The sequence below is a fragment of the Uloborus diversus genome, unplaced genomic scaffold (assembly GCF_026930045.1).
Source record: "Uloborus diversus isolate 005 unplaced genomic scaffold, Udiv.v.3.1 scaffold_710, whole genome shotgun sequence".
NCBI classification, from domain to species: domain Eukaryota; kingdom Metazoa; phylum Arthropoda; class Arachnida; order Araneae; family Uloboridae; genus Uloborus; species Uloborus diversus.
In genome coordinates, this window is record NW_026558913.1 from 1 (window position 1) to 16,359 (window position 16,359).

The window sequence follows — 16,359 nt, forward strand, 5'->3', positions numbered from 1 at the left end:
TCACTTATAACGTCATAAAGACCATGCCTTATTTCCAAAATCGGACATTCAAAAAAGTTAAAAAAAAAACAACTGTTGAGAAAATATATAAAAAACTTCTAGCTCAACATATATATATATATATATATATATATATATATATATATATATATATATATATATATATATATATAATTCTTATTCTATCTATTTCAGTGACTAAAAGTTGTACTTTTGATTGAAGGAAACAAACCCATTGAGAAATTACAGTGGTCGTCAAATTGCTGGCTTGAATAACTTTATTTTGGATACTATGTTACTTTGTGCTAATCCTATGCAAATAAATATTTCCCTACTTTTTGTTTACATATGCAAAGGAAAAACATTTTTCGTGCTGGCATTGGAAACAAAAAAAAAAATTGACGCCAATAGATAAAAATCGCCAATAATCCAATTTTCGAAATCTTGCCGTATGAAAAGAAGCATCAAAACTCAATTTATACGTAAAATTTCTGTGTGAACAATATTACTAATAAAACGTCTACTATTACTGATTAAGTTGCTTCTTTGTTATTAGAAATATAAATTTCCAAGTATTAAATAAATGAACTTGTGGCAACATATGACTGTCCATTCAAAAACACTGGGCGTCGTAATAATAGTACGATTTTTAAAAATAGTCGACTTTGTGATTTGGTTATGGTTAAGGGCGGGGTATAACTTTGATATACAACCCCAAAAATTACGCGCCAAATCTGGCATTTCCTACGGACTTTTTAGGGTTGCTGTTTCTTATTTTGGTGTTGGCAATTTAGGTTTTTTCAGCTTTTAGCTGTTGCCAAATTTAGTATTTTCTTGTATTTTGTACCATTTTTTGAGTTTTTTTTAAAGTTTTGCGGCAACAATTTTTGTGGCAACAAAGTTTTGTGTCAACAAAAACAAAAAAAGTCGCCAAATTTCCGATTTGGGGGGGGGGGGGTATATCAAAGTAGTTCCAAGGGCGGTGCATAACTGATGTCACACTTTTCACCATTTTCGACCCTCTCTCCCCTTTGTCACAAAGTCTCGCACTTCACCATTTCCCCTTTGTCACGTCACGCTATTTTCCATAAGCATTTCTATTAAAAAAAAGGCTTGTTACGTTCTCCCCATTGTATGCCCCTCTGTCATGTATTTCCTCTCCCTTGTAACAAACCCCTACTATTCAGGGTTGGCCGGATTGGACCCAATGGTTTTTTTTTTTTTTTTTTTGAAAAAACCCATTCAAAAAACACCCATTATTTAGCCCACTTTTGGGTTATTTTAAAAATTTTTTGAGAAGTTTAAAAAAAAAATAGTTAATTTAAATACTTTCACCATTTAAACTTCTTTTTTATTTGTTTTTTACCACAGACAATGGACATAAAAAATGAACTTCGAACTTTAATAGTATATTTCTTAACTAAATTTAAAAAATACTTAAATATATTTATTTAAAATCTTTGAAATTTTTTTCTTTAACTGGTCAATAAACAAATTATCTTGACTGATCCTGTCAGTCTGATTTTCTTAATATTTGTGGATTGTATAGAGGAAACTACTCTAGCTAAAAGGCTTTCATGTGAATTATTTTCTGCTAACCAACAGGTCGCAAATCTCGAATAAACAAGGTATATTTTTTAGAAATTAACAGGTTTTACAAACGGTCAGACAAAAAACAGAATAGGATGTACAGTATTTTCATACACAGAAATAGAAAAACAGGCAACATAAAATTCAAAGAAATGTCTTGATGAAGCTGGAATTCAGTAAAAAGGGATTTAAACTACTTGAGGTTCTATAGTAGTTTTGCATAACAAAATGAAATACAATAAAGTAAAATGCAAAAACAAAAAAAAAAAACAAAAAACAAAAAAAAATAATAATAATAAAAAAAATGTAGTAATTAAAAACGAACAAACGCAAAATAGATTTTATGACTCGAGAAGTAACTTTGCCTTAATTGTTGGTAATCATGGAAACTAAAAAATCTGAAACTTCACCATTCTTGGGTTTCGTAGTCTTTTATACTTTTCTTCAGAAAACGCTGATTTTTCCAGCTTTTTTTACCCCAAGACAATTTTTGTGCTTTGTCCGTATACTTACGCTACAATATACAAGTACCCCACATTTTCCCTAAAAAAAGACAAAAAAAACCCACATTTCTTTTTGAAACCCAGCTTTAGTTGGGTTTTTTTGGGGGGTTTTATTTAAAAAAACCCAAAAAAACCATGGGTCTGTGGGCTTTTTTAAAAAAACCCGGGTTTTTGCCAACCCTGCTACTATTTCGTGAATCCCACCTTAAAGCGGGATTTCATTCGTGGACAGCCCCTGCTTTGTGGTAAGCTTATGTGGTAATCGAATACATATTTCCCTACTCTTTGTTTACGTATGCAAAGAAAAAACATTTCTCGCGCTGCAATTGGCGCCAAAAATTTGATGCCAATAGATAAAGAGCGCCAATTTCTCAACTATCGAAACCTTCCCGAATGAAATGATCCTGCAAAACTCAGATTATACGTTAAACTTCTGCATGAACAATACTTCTTTCAAAAAGTTTAATGTTATTTGAGTAAGTTTCCTCGACCTCTGCCGTTAGAATTACAGTATGCTCTCGATTATCCGTGTGCGGATGATCCGGTTTGCGGATTATCCGAGCATCATTTCGGAATCGCACTTTTCTAACGTTTCGATGATGTTATCGATAATATCGATAACATCATTGAGGAAGTTAAAGAAATGGAAGGTTTCGAAGCCGTTGACGCTGAAAATGTCGAAGAGTGGTTTAAAAGCGACGAATGTGAATCAAGATTTCAATGTCTAACTGACGAAAATATCATTGAACTTGTTACTGAATCAAACGCAAGTGATGATACCGAAAACGAAGAATATGAAGAAAATACATTTTCACATTCTACTGCTCTACAATCTGTGGAACATTTATTGGACTACATGACTGAAAGAAGTTACGATTACGGAGAAATAATTGCAGTGAGAAAAATTCGTACGGACATACACAACAATTTAAACAAACAAAGAAAAAAAATGTATCACCGATTTTTTTTAAGCAATTAATTCCGAAGAAAAGTTGCTGGTTTGTGTGAGTATACATATATATATTATTTAGTTTTTTCTGATTTCTCCTTAAATAGTTACCCTGCATATTCCTTAAATGCTTTTTCGGATTATCCGTGTTTTTCGATTATCCGTGCTATGCCGCCCGGTGATTAGCACGGATAATCGGGAGTATACTGTATTAAATTTCAAACAATCAAATGAGCGAATCCTTCTTGCTACATTAAAAATAGTCCATTCAAAAAACACTGGAGTAATAGTGTCACAAAAAAAAAAAAAAAATTCATGTTAGTGATTTGTTTACGATTTAGGGGAAAACTGGCAAAGGCACTTTTCAACAGCGGCGTAAAAATTTGCCACCCCTCTTACACTCTCCTGCTAAATGCCCCCCCCCCCTAAAAAACAACATTTTTAGTATTTTACAGAACGAAAACAGGATTTTATTATCCAAAAAAAGTTTTACATTTTAATATAATCTTACGCCAACAGGAAATATTGTTGATCGACATATTTTTCAAAAATATTTGAATTATGAGAGAATATTTTATATAATTATTAAAAATTATATAAAATTTAATAAAATATTTGAATTATGAGAGATATTATTTTATATAATTATTAAAAATTATATAAAATTAATTTGAATTATGAGAGATAATATTTAATATAATTATTAAATTCCAAACAATCAAATGAACGAATCCTTATCTCTAAAAAGAAATCTAAAAATTTCTAAAAAGAATTCTAAAAATTATATAAAATTAAATAAAATATTTGAATTATGAGAGACAATATTTTATATAATTATTAAAAATTATATAAAATTAATTATATTAAATATTATTTCTCATAATTCAAATTATTAATTCCAAAGAATCAAATGAACGAATCCTTCTTGCTACATTAAAGCATTAAAGTCCATTCAAAAAACACTGAAGTAATAGTGTCACAAAAAAAAAAAAAAAAAATCATGTTAGTGATTTGTTTACGATTTAGGGGAAAACTGGCAAATGCACTTTTCAACAGCGGCGTAAAAATTTGCCACCCCTCTTACACTCTCCTGCTAAATGCCCACCCCCTAAAAAACAACATTTTTAGTATTTTACAGAACGAAAACAGGATTTTATTATTCAAAAAAAGTTTTACATTTTAATATAATCTTACGCCAACAGGAAATATTGTTGATCGACATATTTTTCAAAAATTATTGAATTATGGGAGATAGTATTTTTCCTAAATCAAAGCATTTTAAACGTGATCAAAATCTGTATACTGGTAGTAATTCTTAAACCTTTTACTGGAAAGAAGAAGAAACAAAAATATGATTACAAATGACGTGATGGATATATATACAGTGGCTCCCAAAAGTGTTCATACACCTACGACTTTCAATGAAATAGAACTCTATCCATTGGTTAGAATTAATATTTCGGAACAGGTATTTAATTATAACATTTATGATCAATTTTCAACAGAACTACATGAAATTTTTAAAAAATATATTAAAACTTATTTTTTTAAAAATCAAAAACCAAAAAGTATCAGAAATTTTATGTCACAAAAGTCTTCGTACACTTTAAAAAATGTCTATATATTATTGAATAATCTAACTTTTTATTAAGTTATTATTTAGTAGAATATCATGCAGTATCAACAACACCTTTTAAACGTCTGGGAAGAGATTTCATTCTTTTTTCTTTCTTTCTTTTTTTTTTTTTTTTTTTGCGTAATTTCTGAGTAAGTGTTTAACCACACTTCGAGTCTTACTGTTTCTAGCTCTATTTTCGTTTCAAAGCCGTATTTTCGTAATATAACCTCCAGATATCTCTAAATATGTTACATTAAGTTCAAATCTGGAGATTGAAGGGGTATTTTCTAAACTTTAGGACAATTTTTGAGGCACTAGACGCAAACGTTGGAAACCGTGTGCTTATTGTCGTTATATCGATAAAAAGACAAAGTTGTTTGCGATAACCAAATTGTCGGCTAAGAGTTTAAAATTCGTTTTTAAAATATTTAAATGAACAGCATGATTCATTATTTCATCAAAAATTTCCAAACTTTTAAGTCTTGGTGCTGATATGCACCCTCACACAAGAACACCTTCACCGTCCTGGTTAACTGCTCCAACTAAGTTCTTCAGATTAAGTTCCTAATTTTTTCTTCTATTTACAATTATGCAACAATTTAACCAAAAATCTTGACTTCATTTCTATCTGTAAGTAAGATGTAATTCTAAAACGTTTTGAGCTTATTTATCATTGATTTTGCGACGAAAAGCGAAAGCTTTCTTTTTTTCGTTGGGCCAAGAAAATTTCTGCGGGAAGAGGTCCCACTTAATCCAGCTAATCAGAGAATTTGGCGAGCAATTTTAGGTGAAAATTGAATGTAAAAATTTTCATTTAACTCTGCAGAAACTTTTACAGCACTCAAATGTGTATTTTTCATAAATTTAACTGTAAATCTTCAATCACGCTTTGTCAACTTCGCCGGTTAACCTTTTCTTACCTTGTTTTCGGTCCGATTCTTTTCTTTAAAGCATTTTATCAAGCACTTTACTATAGAATGGAATAAGTTAACTAAGTTAGAGACATTTGAAACCAATTTACCGCTACCGTGAGGGAAAAAAATCAAATTTCGAATGGTGTTTGTGGTTTTTTACGAACACCAGCCATTTTAAAGTAATAAGCACAATATTAAGGAATAAATAAAAAAAAATTAAAGCCAAATGACTTTTAAGGGTCAACACTATGCAAAAATAATAAAAAAACGACATATGATAATTTTAATCACGAATTTATTTGAAAATATTTGGGTGTACGAAGACTTTTCTGGCGTATTATTATTCTGTCTCTTCATTTTTTGACCCTTTTCAAAAAGAAGATCCGTCAATATTTTGAAAAAACTACAGGGTTTTATTTAGAATGACATAGGAATGATGTGAAAAAATATCGAGCTTCATATTCGAATTCAGTTTTGTGGTATTTCGATTTTACTAAAAAATTTCAAAGTGTACAAACACTTTTGGGAGCCACTGTACTTATACTTGAAAAGATTTTTCCTTCTTAACCTAAACTATTAATTTTCTACTTTTCATCAACGGAAAATCTGTAACAACACTATCAATGTCAATCGTATTAGTCTGTTCTGTAAAATGTTGTATAAAATGTCGTTATATAAAATGACCCCCTGAATCCAAATATGACCACCTACCATCCCATTTTAGAGTGTTGGAGATAGTGCCACTTCCTCCCTTGGGTGCGTCTTATTTTTAAAGGTGTTATTTTTCCATGAGGCACCCTCAATATATATTTGAAATAGGAATTTGTGTTGTTAAACCCAACCAACGCAATTTCATGTTGATTAAAAATATGTCAAGAGTTGATTTTTACACCATTTTTTTCACAATGAATGTAATTTTAATCGCTGGTAGCACCCCGTAAATTATGTTCAAGTTCTATGAAACTTTTATGTGTGTATTTTTTCATCAAAAGGAATCAATTAAAGGGGTGCCCCATAAGAAATTCAAAACTTTATTAAAAAGTGTATTATAAGACACTCTATTCCCCCCCCCCCCTTCAAATTGCTTCTGTTTTGGGCTGTTTTAAAGCCGTTATTTTTATTTGGAGCGGGAGAGGGCATTATGTTAACATTCTTCTGAGGGACTAGAGAAAATAAAAGTCAAAAACATGAACATCTGTCACAAGGAGGGACCCTCAAAGTGGTACCTAAAATACCAAAATATATTTTAAAAAATCATCAAAACGATCTTTCTTTTCTTTTCTTTTTTCCACAATTTGCTTTCGATTGTACTTCTCGATGTAAAATCGAAATATCGGCTTCATTTCCATGAGTTCCATGTCCGAAAAAATGTGCACGTTGAAAAAAAAAAAAAACATGCAAATAATGAAAAAAAACATGCAAATAAATAAAATAAATACAAATTAAAAATATATATATACATCTTGAAGCATCGTATGTTGCATATGAACCGACTCCACAGACCTTCAGTTGCAAACCTTCCCAAATCCATATATATAAAAATGAATGTTTGTCTGTATGTCATCCATGAACTCAAAAACTACCCGGCAGATTTGGCTGAAACTTTCACCGTTTGTTATTTTTGGTACTGGGAATGTTTATAGACCAGTTGGAAAAAAATCCAATCGATAGTTCCTTTTTTATTCCAATTTAAGTCACAATCCATTGGATAAATACGAATAAAAAGAAATTAATTCGCGTGAAAGATCTCATTGATAAGAAGTTGCCATTTTTCTTGAGTTTGGACAAATAAATTCTTTCTTTATTGTTTTATGGCTTTTCATGCAACGGGGGGATTTAAAACTTGATATTTTTAGCGATGGATTGATCTTGCAAACTGCGTGAGTACAAAATTTGAGTAGAGTCACGGCTTCACTGGATACCTGGACCGATTATTATGAAAATGGCTATATATATGTATTTTTCCACGGAGAAGGTGCATAATATGCTCATTGAAGCCACTCGCCACCAGGTGGCACTGCAGAGTAGCAACTTCTGCCCCGTTCAACCGATTGTCATGAAAAACAGTATAATGATGTATTTTTTTGTTGGCATAGCAACGCGCGTCGGGTACAGCTAGTATTTTATAATTATTGAAGTTATGAGCGAAGAGTCCTCTCAATTTTTCAGGAGGCAGAGAAAAATGAAAAACAGACGTTTCTATAAAGATCAACTTTAATAAACATCACAACCATAAACTAGGCACAGGATCATCAGGAACTAAGGACACTTAACACAGGTCCAATAAAAATGGGCCTCCCATCAGTTCATTTCATTCTTCAGGTAATCAAGTTTAAAACATACACCATTCATAATTACAGTAGAATACCTTTATAACGCCGACCTATATAACGCAATTCTCTATACACCGCACAACTTTTCAGAAGTAAACAATAGGTTTTTAAGTTTAAAAAAATCCTTTGTTTTGCCTTGCTAACATAAAAATTGTTAGGAAAATTAAATTTTGAAACAGTTTTTGATCTTTCCAGCTTAATTCAAAACTTTTAAATGAAAATTAATATTCACAGTGAACAGAAAATATCAGATGCTTCTTGAAAATGCAGCTGTTATGCAAAACTATGAAGCTAGCAGAAGTGCAGGATAATTCACTTTCTTTTAATTGTAAAGCATATTTATTTGTGAATGATTAGTTGTATAATTAGTATTTTAATACTCATTGCAGATAGAACTCATTCTGAAGTGCTAATATATATATATATTCTGAATGTTAGTTTCAAAATGTGTGAAATGACCTATATAACGCCAAAACCTGTATAACGCAAAAGCTCTGGTCCCAAGGTGTGCGTTATAACGGTCTTCTACTGCACAGGTAAAACATGTAGCGATTGAAATTATCTAATGATTCCTCTTACACTTGACTTAAAACTTTCAAAAATTTGTCTCACAAAGATTTGAACAAATTTCTGTAAATGAACCATTTTACATGACAACCCATTTTGTTTGCATGTAAGAGCTAATATATTTCCAACAAATATTTTCAATAGGTAATAATGGAATTTTTTCGCACATACACATTTCTGATTTTTTGAGCATCTATATTTGTTGCTGCTAATGGAATATATTAGCCTTCACATGCACAGAAAATGGCCACTTTTCCGGTAAATAATCAGAATTCAATATGTGAATTTTAGCACAATTTTTGGCACTTTTGGCACTTCAAATGATGATCACAAATTTGAATGGTCGGCACTTTCTGCCCAAGAAATAGTTCATCTCACTACGAACATCGAAAGCCGAAAATCACGGAGTCATTATAAATTGAATAAGGAAAATTCGAGTATGAAGGGGATTTTTATAACTAAGCCCGTCTATATGGGGCCCGAAATTCGGAAATCGAAATGACTTATTACTTTTTAAAAGTTGAAAAACAAAAACTTTTAACTAAAAATTTTCTAAAATAGGCATAAGTTCTTTTCTCCGACAAGTGATAATAAATATTCTTGCTGCATCTAAAAATTGAGAAAGTCCAGAAAACAACTGGGAACGTTTCTACACATTTTTTGAGATGTAGAAATTTTAAAAACAAGGATATTGAAATTAACATGCTTCATAACCGATTAGACGTCTACAACTTTCATACTCAGCTAAGAGAAAGTTTCAGTTTTGTGAGCTCATCATCCTAGGGATTTTTTTCCCAAATTCAAATCAATGAAAAAAATCCCTTTTTAGGGGAATGTCATCCTTTTGAAATTTGGGTCACATTTACTTCATCGGGGAGTTTGGGTAAAGGTTCGAAAATCAGAAATTTAATAACGATTGTTACTTTTTAGAAATTGAAAAACTACAACTTTTAAGAGAGCAGGAAATTTTTCTTAAATGGGCATAAGTTTGCTTTTCCTTATGAGTGATAATAAACATTTCTCACACAAGGTAAAAATTAAGGAAGCCCTGAGAAAAATAGGAAACATGTTTTACTGCATTTTTCGGGGAATAAAGATTTTGAAAACAAGGATACAGTGGAAGACCGTTATAACGCACACCTTGGGGCCACAGCTTTTGCGTTATATAGATCATTTAACAAATTTTGAAACTAACATTCAGAATATGTCTATATATTAGCACTTCAGAATGAGTTTTATCTGCAATATTATTAAAGCACCAATATTACAATTAGTTATTCACAAATAAATATGTTTCATAATCAAGATCGTGTAGTTCTGCTAGCTTCATGGTTTGCATAACAGCTGCATTTTCAAGAGCCATCTGGTATTCTCTGTTTATTATGATTACTCATTTTAAATTTAAAATCTTTGAATTAAGATGGAAAAATTTGATTTGCCTTACAATTTTTATGTTTGCAAAGCAAAACAGAGGGATTTCTTAGACTTCAAAACCGATTGTTTACTTCTGAAAAGTTGTGCGGTTTATAGAGAATTGCGTTATATAGGTCGGCGTTATAACGGTCTTCTACTGTATTGAAATCTACATGTTTCATGACTGATCAGAGATGTACAATTTTCAATCAGGCAGTGAGAACAAAGGGATGTAAGTGGACATGTTCAAAGTTTGAGCAAAACAAGTGTAGAGATAACATTCTCGGTAGACTTTCATTGAATTTTTTTTTTCTGAATCATGCTATACAGCAGCAACTACTAGGGCTACTAGTACCCTCTCTTGCCCCAGGAGAGGTTCACCTACCATGTGTACTGGTTATCTCCAAATTTTTAATTTTGCCACTTACATCCCTTTGCTTCTCACTGCCTCATATATGGTGTATGAAAAGGTTTTGTTTTCGCGATCGTTTCACTGCAGGGATTTTCCTCAAAATTCCAATCACTGGAAAAATCCCTTTTTCCGGACAAAGGTTCAGATGAAAATTTGGGACTCTTATTTCATTGGGGAGTTCGGTAGAATTCGTTGAAAATTAAGGGTCTCCCCTTGCGAGGGCTGACAGGGGAACTATTGAGTTCCACTGTTCAATAACTGAAAAAAATCCCTTTTTTTGAAGAATTCATTGATTTGAGGAAAAATTGGGCACATTTACTTCATCGGGGAGCTCGGGTAAAGGCATCGAAATTCAGAAAATTAAACAACTATTATTAATTTTTTGAAAATTTTGAAAACAAGGACATTGAAATTCACACGTTTCATGACTGATAGGAGATTTTCAATTTTCATAGACATATAAAAAGGGTTTGTTTTTGCAAAAACAATCACTGCAGGGATTTTTCACAAAATTCAAATCACTGAGAATTCCTTTTTTGGGGGAATTTCGTTGTTCTGTTGAAAATACGCAACACATTCACATTATCTGGGAGTTCGGGATTGAAATTCGGGAACGGGTCGAGCTGTGTGCTCGGGAACTACTTGTTCTGGATGAGCACCTTGATGCCCCCCCCCCCTTGCTCGGACTGTTTCTTTGAGCTTGAATTGGTGGGTGATGAGGGGGCGTGACGTCCACATTTCCGCTGGACACCAATTCCAGGGCGGTGGAGTAGCAGTTGGCGTAGCGGAACAATCTCCGGATGTCCACATCCCTGATGGCCGTGTCTACTATGGCGAGGGTTAATAATCAAACAGAAGATTAGTACATATGCCAACATTAAAGATGTAAGAGTGAAGAGAAAGATGAAACGAGCTGATGTGTGCATCACATGACTTCCTTTTACACCAATTTAATGCTATTTCCCTATTATTGCAATTTTAATGGGATTCTCTCTCTAACTCTTTAAATATCACTAGCAATGGCCACATTGAAAGCAGATTAAAAAAAAAAAAAAAAAATCGCCAAATTTTTCGCCAAGTTGGCGACAAAACTTGGCAACCAAAAGACTGGCGATATATCGCCAAGTGACCGCCAAATTATAACACCACTTGAGTTTGCATCGAAATTAACAATGATTTCCCCCCAAAAAGGTGCAAAAGACCCCTTTAGAAACACCCGAATGCAACCAAAATAGGAGGTGCACAACTAGACCCCCCTACGAGTCTATGTACCAAATTTCAACTTTCTAGGACATACCATTTTCTAGTTATGCGAGATACATACGCACATACACACATACATACAGACGTCACGAGAAAAGTCGTTGTAATTACCTCGGTGATGGTCAAAATGGATATTTCGCGTGTCTATACATTCTTAGGCACTTTTCCGCATGGGGTCGAATCGAAAAAAAAACTCAACATTCATTTGGGGGTGAGCAAAATGGAAATGAAGGGCGATTTTTGAGTGAAAATTTTTTCGCCAATACAATACTTCCTTTTTTGTAAAAGGAAGTAAAAAATGGATCAAAGGTTTTTGCATTTTTCGGTAGCATTTAACATCTGACAAAAAAAAATTATATATATAGGAGTTGGTAAGAAAATATAGGAAAATACTTGACAAATTGTGAAAATATAGGACTATGATCCCTGTTGATATGTCCAATAAGGTGTTTTTTCCTTGCACGAACTGTGAAATCATACTTTGTTTTCTGTATTTTTTTCGTAAACTATGGATCATACAGGAACGCTTCTCGGGGCAGTTTTTATGTACAGCCTACGAGGAATCGAGCTGTGCAGAGTTTATGTGGTCATTTCGGGACACCCTACATAAAAAGGCTTTGTTTTCGCAAACACAATCATCGCAGGGATTTTTCTCGAAATTTGAATCACCGAAAAATCCCCTTTTCAGGGAATTTTGTTGTTCTGATGAAAATTCATGGCACATTCACATTATCTGGGATTTAGGGAATTGGTAGAGTTGGCAGCTATGTGGCAAGGAACTATTTGTTCTGGATGAGCACCTTGATGCCCCCCCCCTTCCCCGCCTCAAACACCAGGACTGCTTCCTTGAGCTCAAATCTGTGGGTGACGAGGAGCTTGACGTCCACCCTTCCGCGGACACCAATTCCAGGACGGTGGAGTAGCAGTTGGCGTAGCGGAACACCCCCCGGACGTCCACCTCCCTGATGGCCAAGTCCACTATGAGGAGGGTTAATAATCAAACAGAAGTTTAGTACATATGCCAACTTTAAAGATGTAAGAGTGCACAGTGCAGGGGAGAAAGAAGAAAAAAATGGATCAAAGGTTTTTGCACTTTTGGGTAGCATTTAACATTCGACAAAAAAATATAGGAGTTGGTGAGAAAAGATATGAGAATATCTGACAAATTGTGAAAGTATAGGAAATATTAAAATGTCTATCATAAAAGCAAAAATTATTTATTGTTTTATTTGACATGCATCTTGAATCTTATGATAATTTTATCTATAGAGAGCATTAATTGTCAATATTCATTATTCTGCTTAACTTTTACCTTTATCTTTTTTGGTCAATATAAGGAATGGTCACAGAAAAGCTTTTTTTTTTTTTTTTTTTAATTTTTCTTGTATAAAAAGTTAAGTATATTCAATCACCTTGCAAAAAAGGTTAAATTTTTCTTGTATTTTTTTGTATAAAAAGTTAAATATATTCATCAATAGGACTATGAGCCCTGTTGATATGTCCAATAAGGTGTTTTTTCCTTGCACAGGCTGTGACATCATACTTGGTTTTTCGTAAACTACGGATCGTACATGCTTCTCTGGGCAGTTTTTATATACAGCCATCGAGGAATCGAGCTGTGCAGAGTTTAAGTGGTCGTTTTGGGTCACCCTATATAAAAAGGCTTTGTTTTCGCAAACACAATCATCGCAGGGATTTTTCTCGAAATTTGAATTACCGAAAAATCCCCTTTTCAGGGAATTTTGTTGTTCTGATGAAAATTCATGACACATTCACATTATCTGGGAGTTAGGAAATTGGTAGAGTTGGCAGCTATGTGGCTAGGAGCTACTTGTTCTGGATGAGCACCTTGATGGCCCCCCCTTCCCCGGACCTCGCCGTCTCGAAGGCCCGGACTGCTTCCTGGAGTCCGAATCGGTGGGTGATGAGGGGCTTGACGTCCACCCTCCCGCTGGCCACCAGCTCCAGGGCGGTGGGGTAGCAGTTGGCGTAGCGGAACACCCCCCGGACGTCCACCTCCCTGATGGCCACGTCCACTATGAGGAGGATTAATAAACAGAAGTTTAGTACATATGCCAACATTAACAATGTAAGAGTGCACAGTGAAGGGGACAAAGAAAAAAAAAAGAATCAAAGGTTTTTGCATTTTTGGGCAGCATTTAACATCCGACAAAAAAAAAAAGGAGTTGGTAAGGAAATATAGGAGGACAATGAGCCCTGTTGATATGTCCAATAAGGTGTTTTTCCCTTGGACCAGCTGTGACATCATACTTTGTTCTTCGTATTTTTTCCATAAATTAATGATTGTACAGGAACGCTTCTTGGAGCAGTTTTTATGTACAGTCAACAAGGAATCGAGCTGTGCAGAGTTTATGCGGTTGTTTCGGGACACCCTATATAAAAAGGCTTTGTCTTTGCAATCACAATCACTGCAGGGATTTTTCTTGAAATTTGAATCACTGGAAAATCACTTTTTAAAGGGAATTTCGTTGTTTTGATGACAACAAATATACATTATCTGAGAGTTCGGGAGAGAAGGCACTGAACTTCGGGAATGTGTTCCCGGGAACTACTTGTTCTGGATGAGGACCTTGATGGCCCCCCCTTCCCCGGACCTGGCCGTCTCGAAGGCCCGAACTGCTTCCTCGAGTCTGAATCTGTGGGTGATGAGGGGCTTGACGTCCACCCTCCCGCTGGCCACCAGCTCCAGGGCGGTGGGGTAGCAGTTGGCGTAGCGGAACACCCCCCGGACGTCCACCTCCCGGATGGCCGCATCCACGATGGGGAGGGTGATCTCGGGGGGCCCCATGCCCACCAGGACCACAGTGCCGCCAGACTTGGTCACCTGCAGGTGGGAGAAAAAAAAGAGTGATTTTTTTTTGGTTGAATTTGAAAAAAATGATTCTTTTAATTGAAAAAGTGATTTTTTTACAAATTAAATAATTGATTTTGCAACAAAAAAACAACTAAGTTGAAATATATATATGTATTATATATTTCCATTTTTTAGTATAAAAAAATTAAAAGTGAGGATTTTAAAAACAAAATAAGTTTAATTTAAAAAAAAAAACTAGTTTTTAAACAAAAAATGACAAAAAAAATCTATGAATGTAAATTCAAAAAATTATGGTTTTTTTAGTTAAGTTAAAAAATGATTCTTTTAAGTAAAAAAGTGTGGTTTTCCAAAATTAAATAAATGGTTTTTGCGATAAAAAAAATAGTAAAATTGAAAAAATTTTAAATTATGTAATTTTTTTCTCATTTTTTTTAACATAGGAAATTAAAGTGAGGGCTTTGAAAATAAAATAACAAAAAGTTGAATAAAAAAAAACTGGTTTTTAAACAAAATAATGATTTTAAAAAATCCATGAATGTAAATTTAAAAAGTTGTGATTTTTTCATTAAAAACAAAAATTAAAAAAAAAAACAATTTTTTTTAAAGAAAAACATTTGTTTTCAACTATAAAATGATTTTTAAAACAATAAAATGAGACTTTTTTAAGAATAAAACAAAATAACTTCCTCTAACGAGAACCGCATTATTGTGCATTATTGAAATTTAACTTCTAAGAATATTTTAGAAAAGAAATGGCAATAGCAATTTCAGCAACACATTCCTTATGAGCTGAAAGTTATAAAACAATTTGTGGAAAAGGGTAAACAGTGAGTCTGTGGAGGGTCTAACAGTTCTTTTAAACTTTTTTGAGGCTGTTGCTCAGAAAGTGTTTTGTCTGAAAACAAGTTAGCTAAAGCATTTCTTCCCTTTAAAATACCAAACAGAATAATACTTTTCATTACTTTTAATCATTCAAAGAAAACACCTGCTTTTCAGCAATTCTTTAATTTGTTTAGTATTTGGTGTAGTTTTGGTTAATGCAGATCTTAAATCAAGCTTTAGGCTTGGCAGTTTTTCTATCAATTGGTAATGATTACTGATTAGGTAGCTAGACTTGAAATACGAGGGTCGATCCAAAAGTAAGGTTCCCATCCATTTTACAAATATACAGCAGTCTATTCTCAATGAAATTTACATTGTTTGAAAGAAAAAACGTTCCTCTACATTTACACATAATCGCAATCTTTTCCTGCGCATTATTGTCGACGGTGCTTTAACATCTGTATTGAGTATCACAGAATTCCACTGGCAACACTTTGAGGAAGCGTTTCACCCCTTTTTCGACTTAGTCGTTGATCGGAAACGTCGGCCATCGAAGCGTTCCCTAAACTTAGGAAACAAGTGGTAATCGCTAGACTCGAGCTCCGGACTGCACTCGAGAAGGGAGTGCTCTGTTGACTGTCATGTCCCACTCTGGCGGTGGAATTTTGTGACACTTGATACAGAAGTTAGGGCACCATCGCCAATAACACACAGAAAAAGATTGTGATCTTTACTAATAATAAAGCTGAAAGTCTGTCAGGATCTCTGTGACGCGCATAGCGCCTAGACCGTTCGGCCGATTTTCATGAAATTCGGCACAAAGTCAGTGTGTAGCATGGGGCTGTGCACCTCGAAGCGATTTTCCGAAAATTCGATGTGGTTCTTTTTCCATTCCAATTTTAAGAACAAAATTATCATAAGATGGACGAGAAAAAAACGAAATTATCATTACGTGAAACCGTAACCAAGCCAATCGGCGAGAGAATTCACCATACATTATATGTAAATATACAGGCGAACCAAAAGACCTTTTAATTTTCTATTACGGGCAAAGCCGTGCGGGTACCACTAGTTATGTATAAACTTAGAGAAGGGTTTCTTCTTTCGAACAATGTAAATTTCAATGAGAATGGACAGTG

The 16,359-nt window shown here is 33.7% G+C and overlaps 1 protein-coding gene across 1 annotated transcript in view; it reads right to left on the reverse strand.

Annotated features, from left to right (window-relative positions):
• Nucleotides 1-13,705: 13,705 nt before the first annotated feature.
• LOC129233772 (sorbitol dehydrogenase-like) overlaps nucleotides 13,706-16,359 on the reverse strand; it is a 51,216-nt gene continuing 48,562 nt past the window's right edge. Inside the window, exon 8 of the mRNA XM_054867751.1 lies at nucleotides 13,706-14,407. Coding sequence (XP_054723726.1) covers nucleotides 14,132-14,407 — 276 coding nt within the window. The 3' untranslated portion in view covers nucleotides 13,706-14,131. The remainder of the gene's footprint in view (nucleotides 14,408-16,359) is intronic.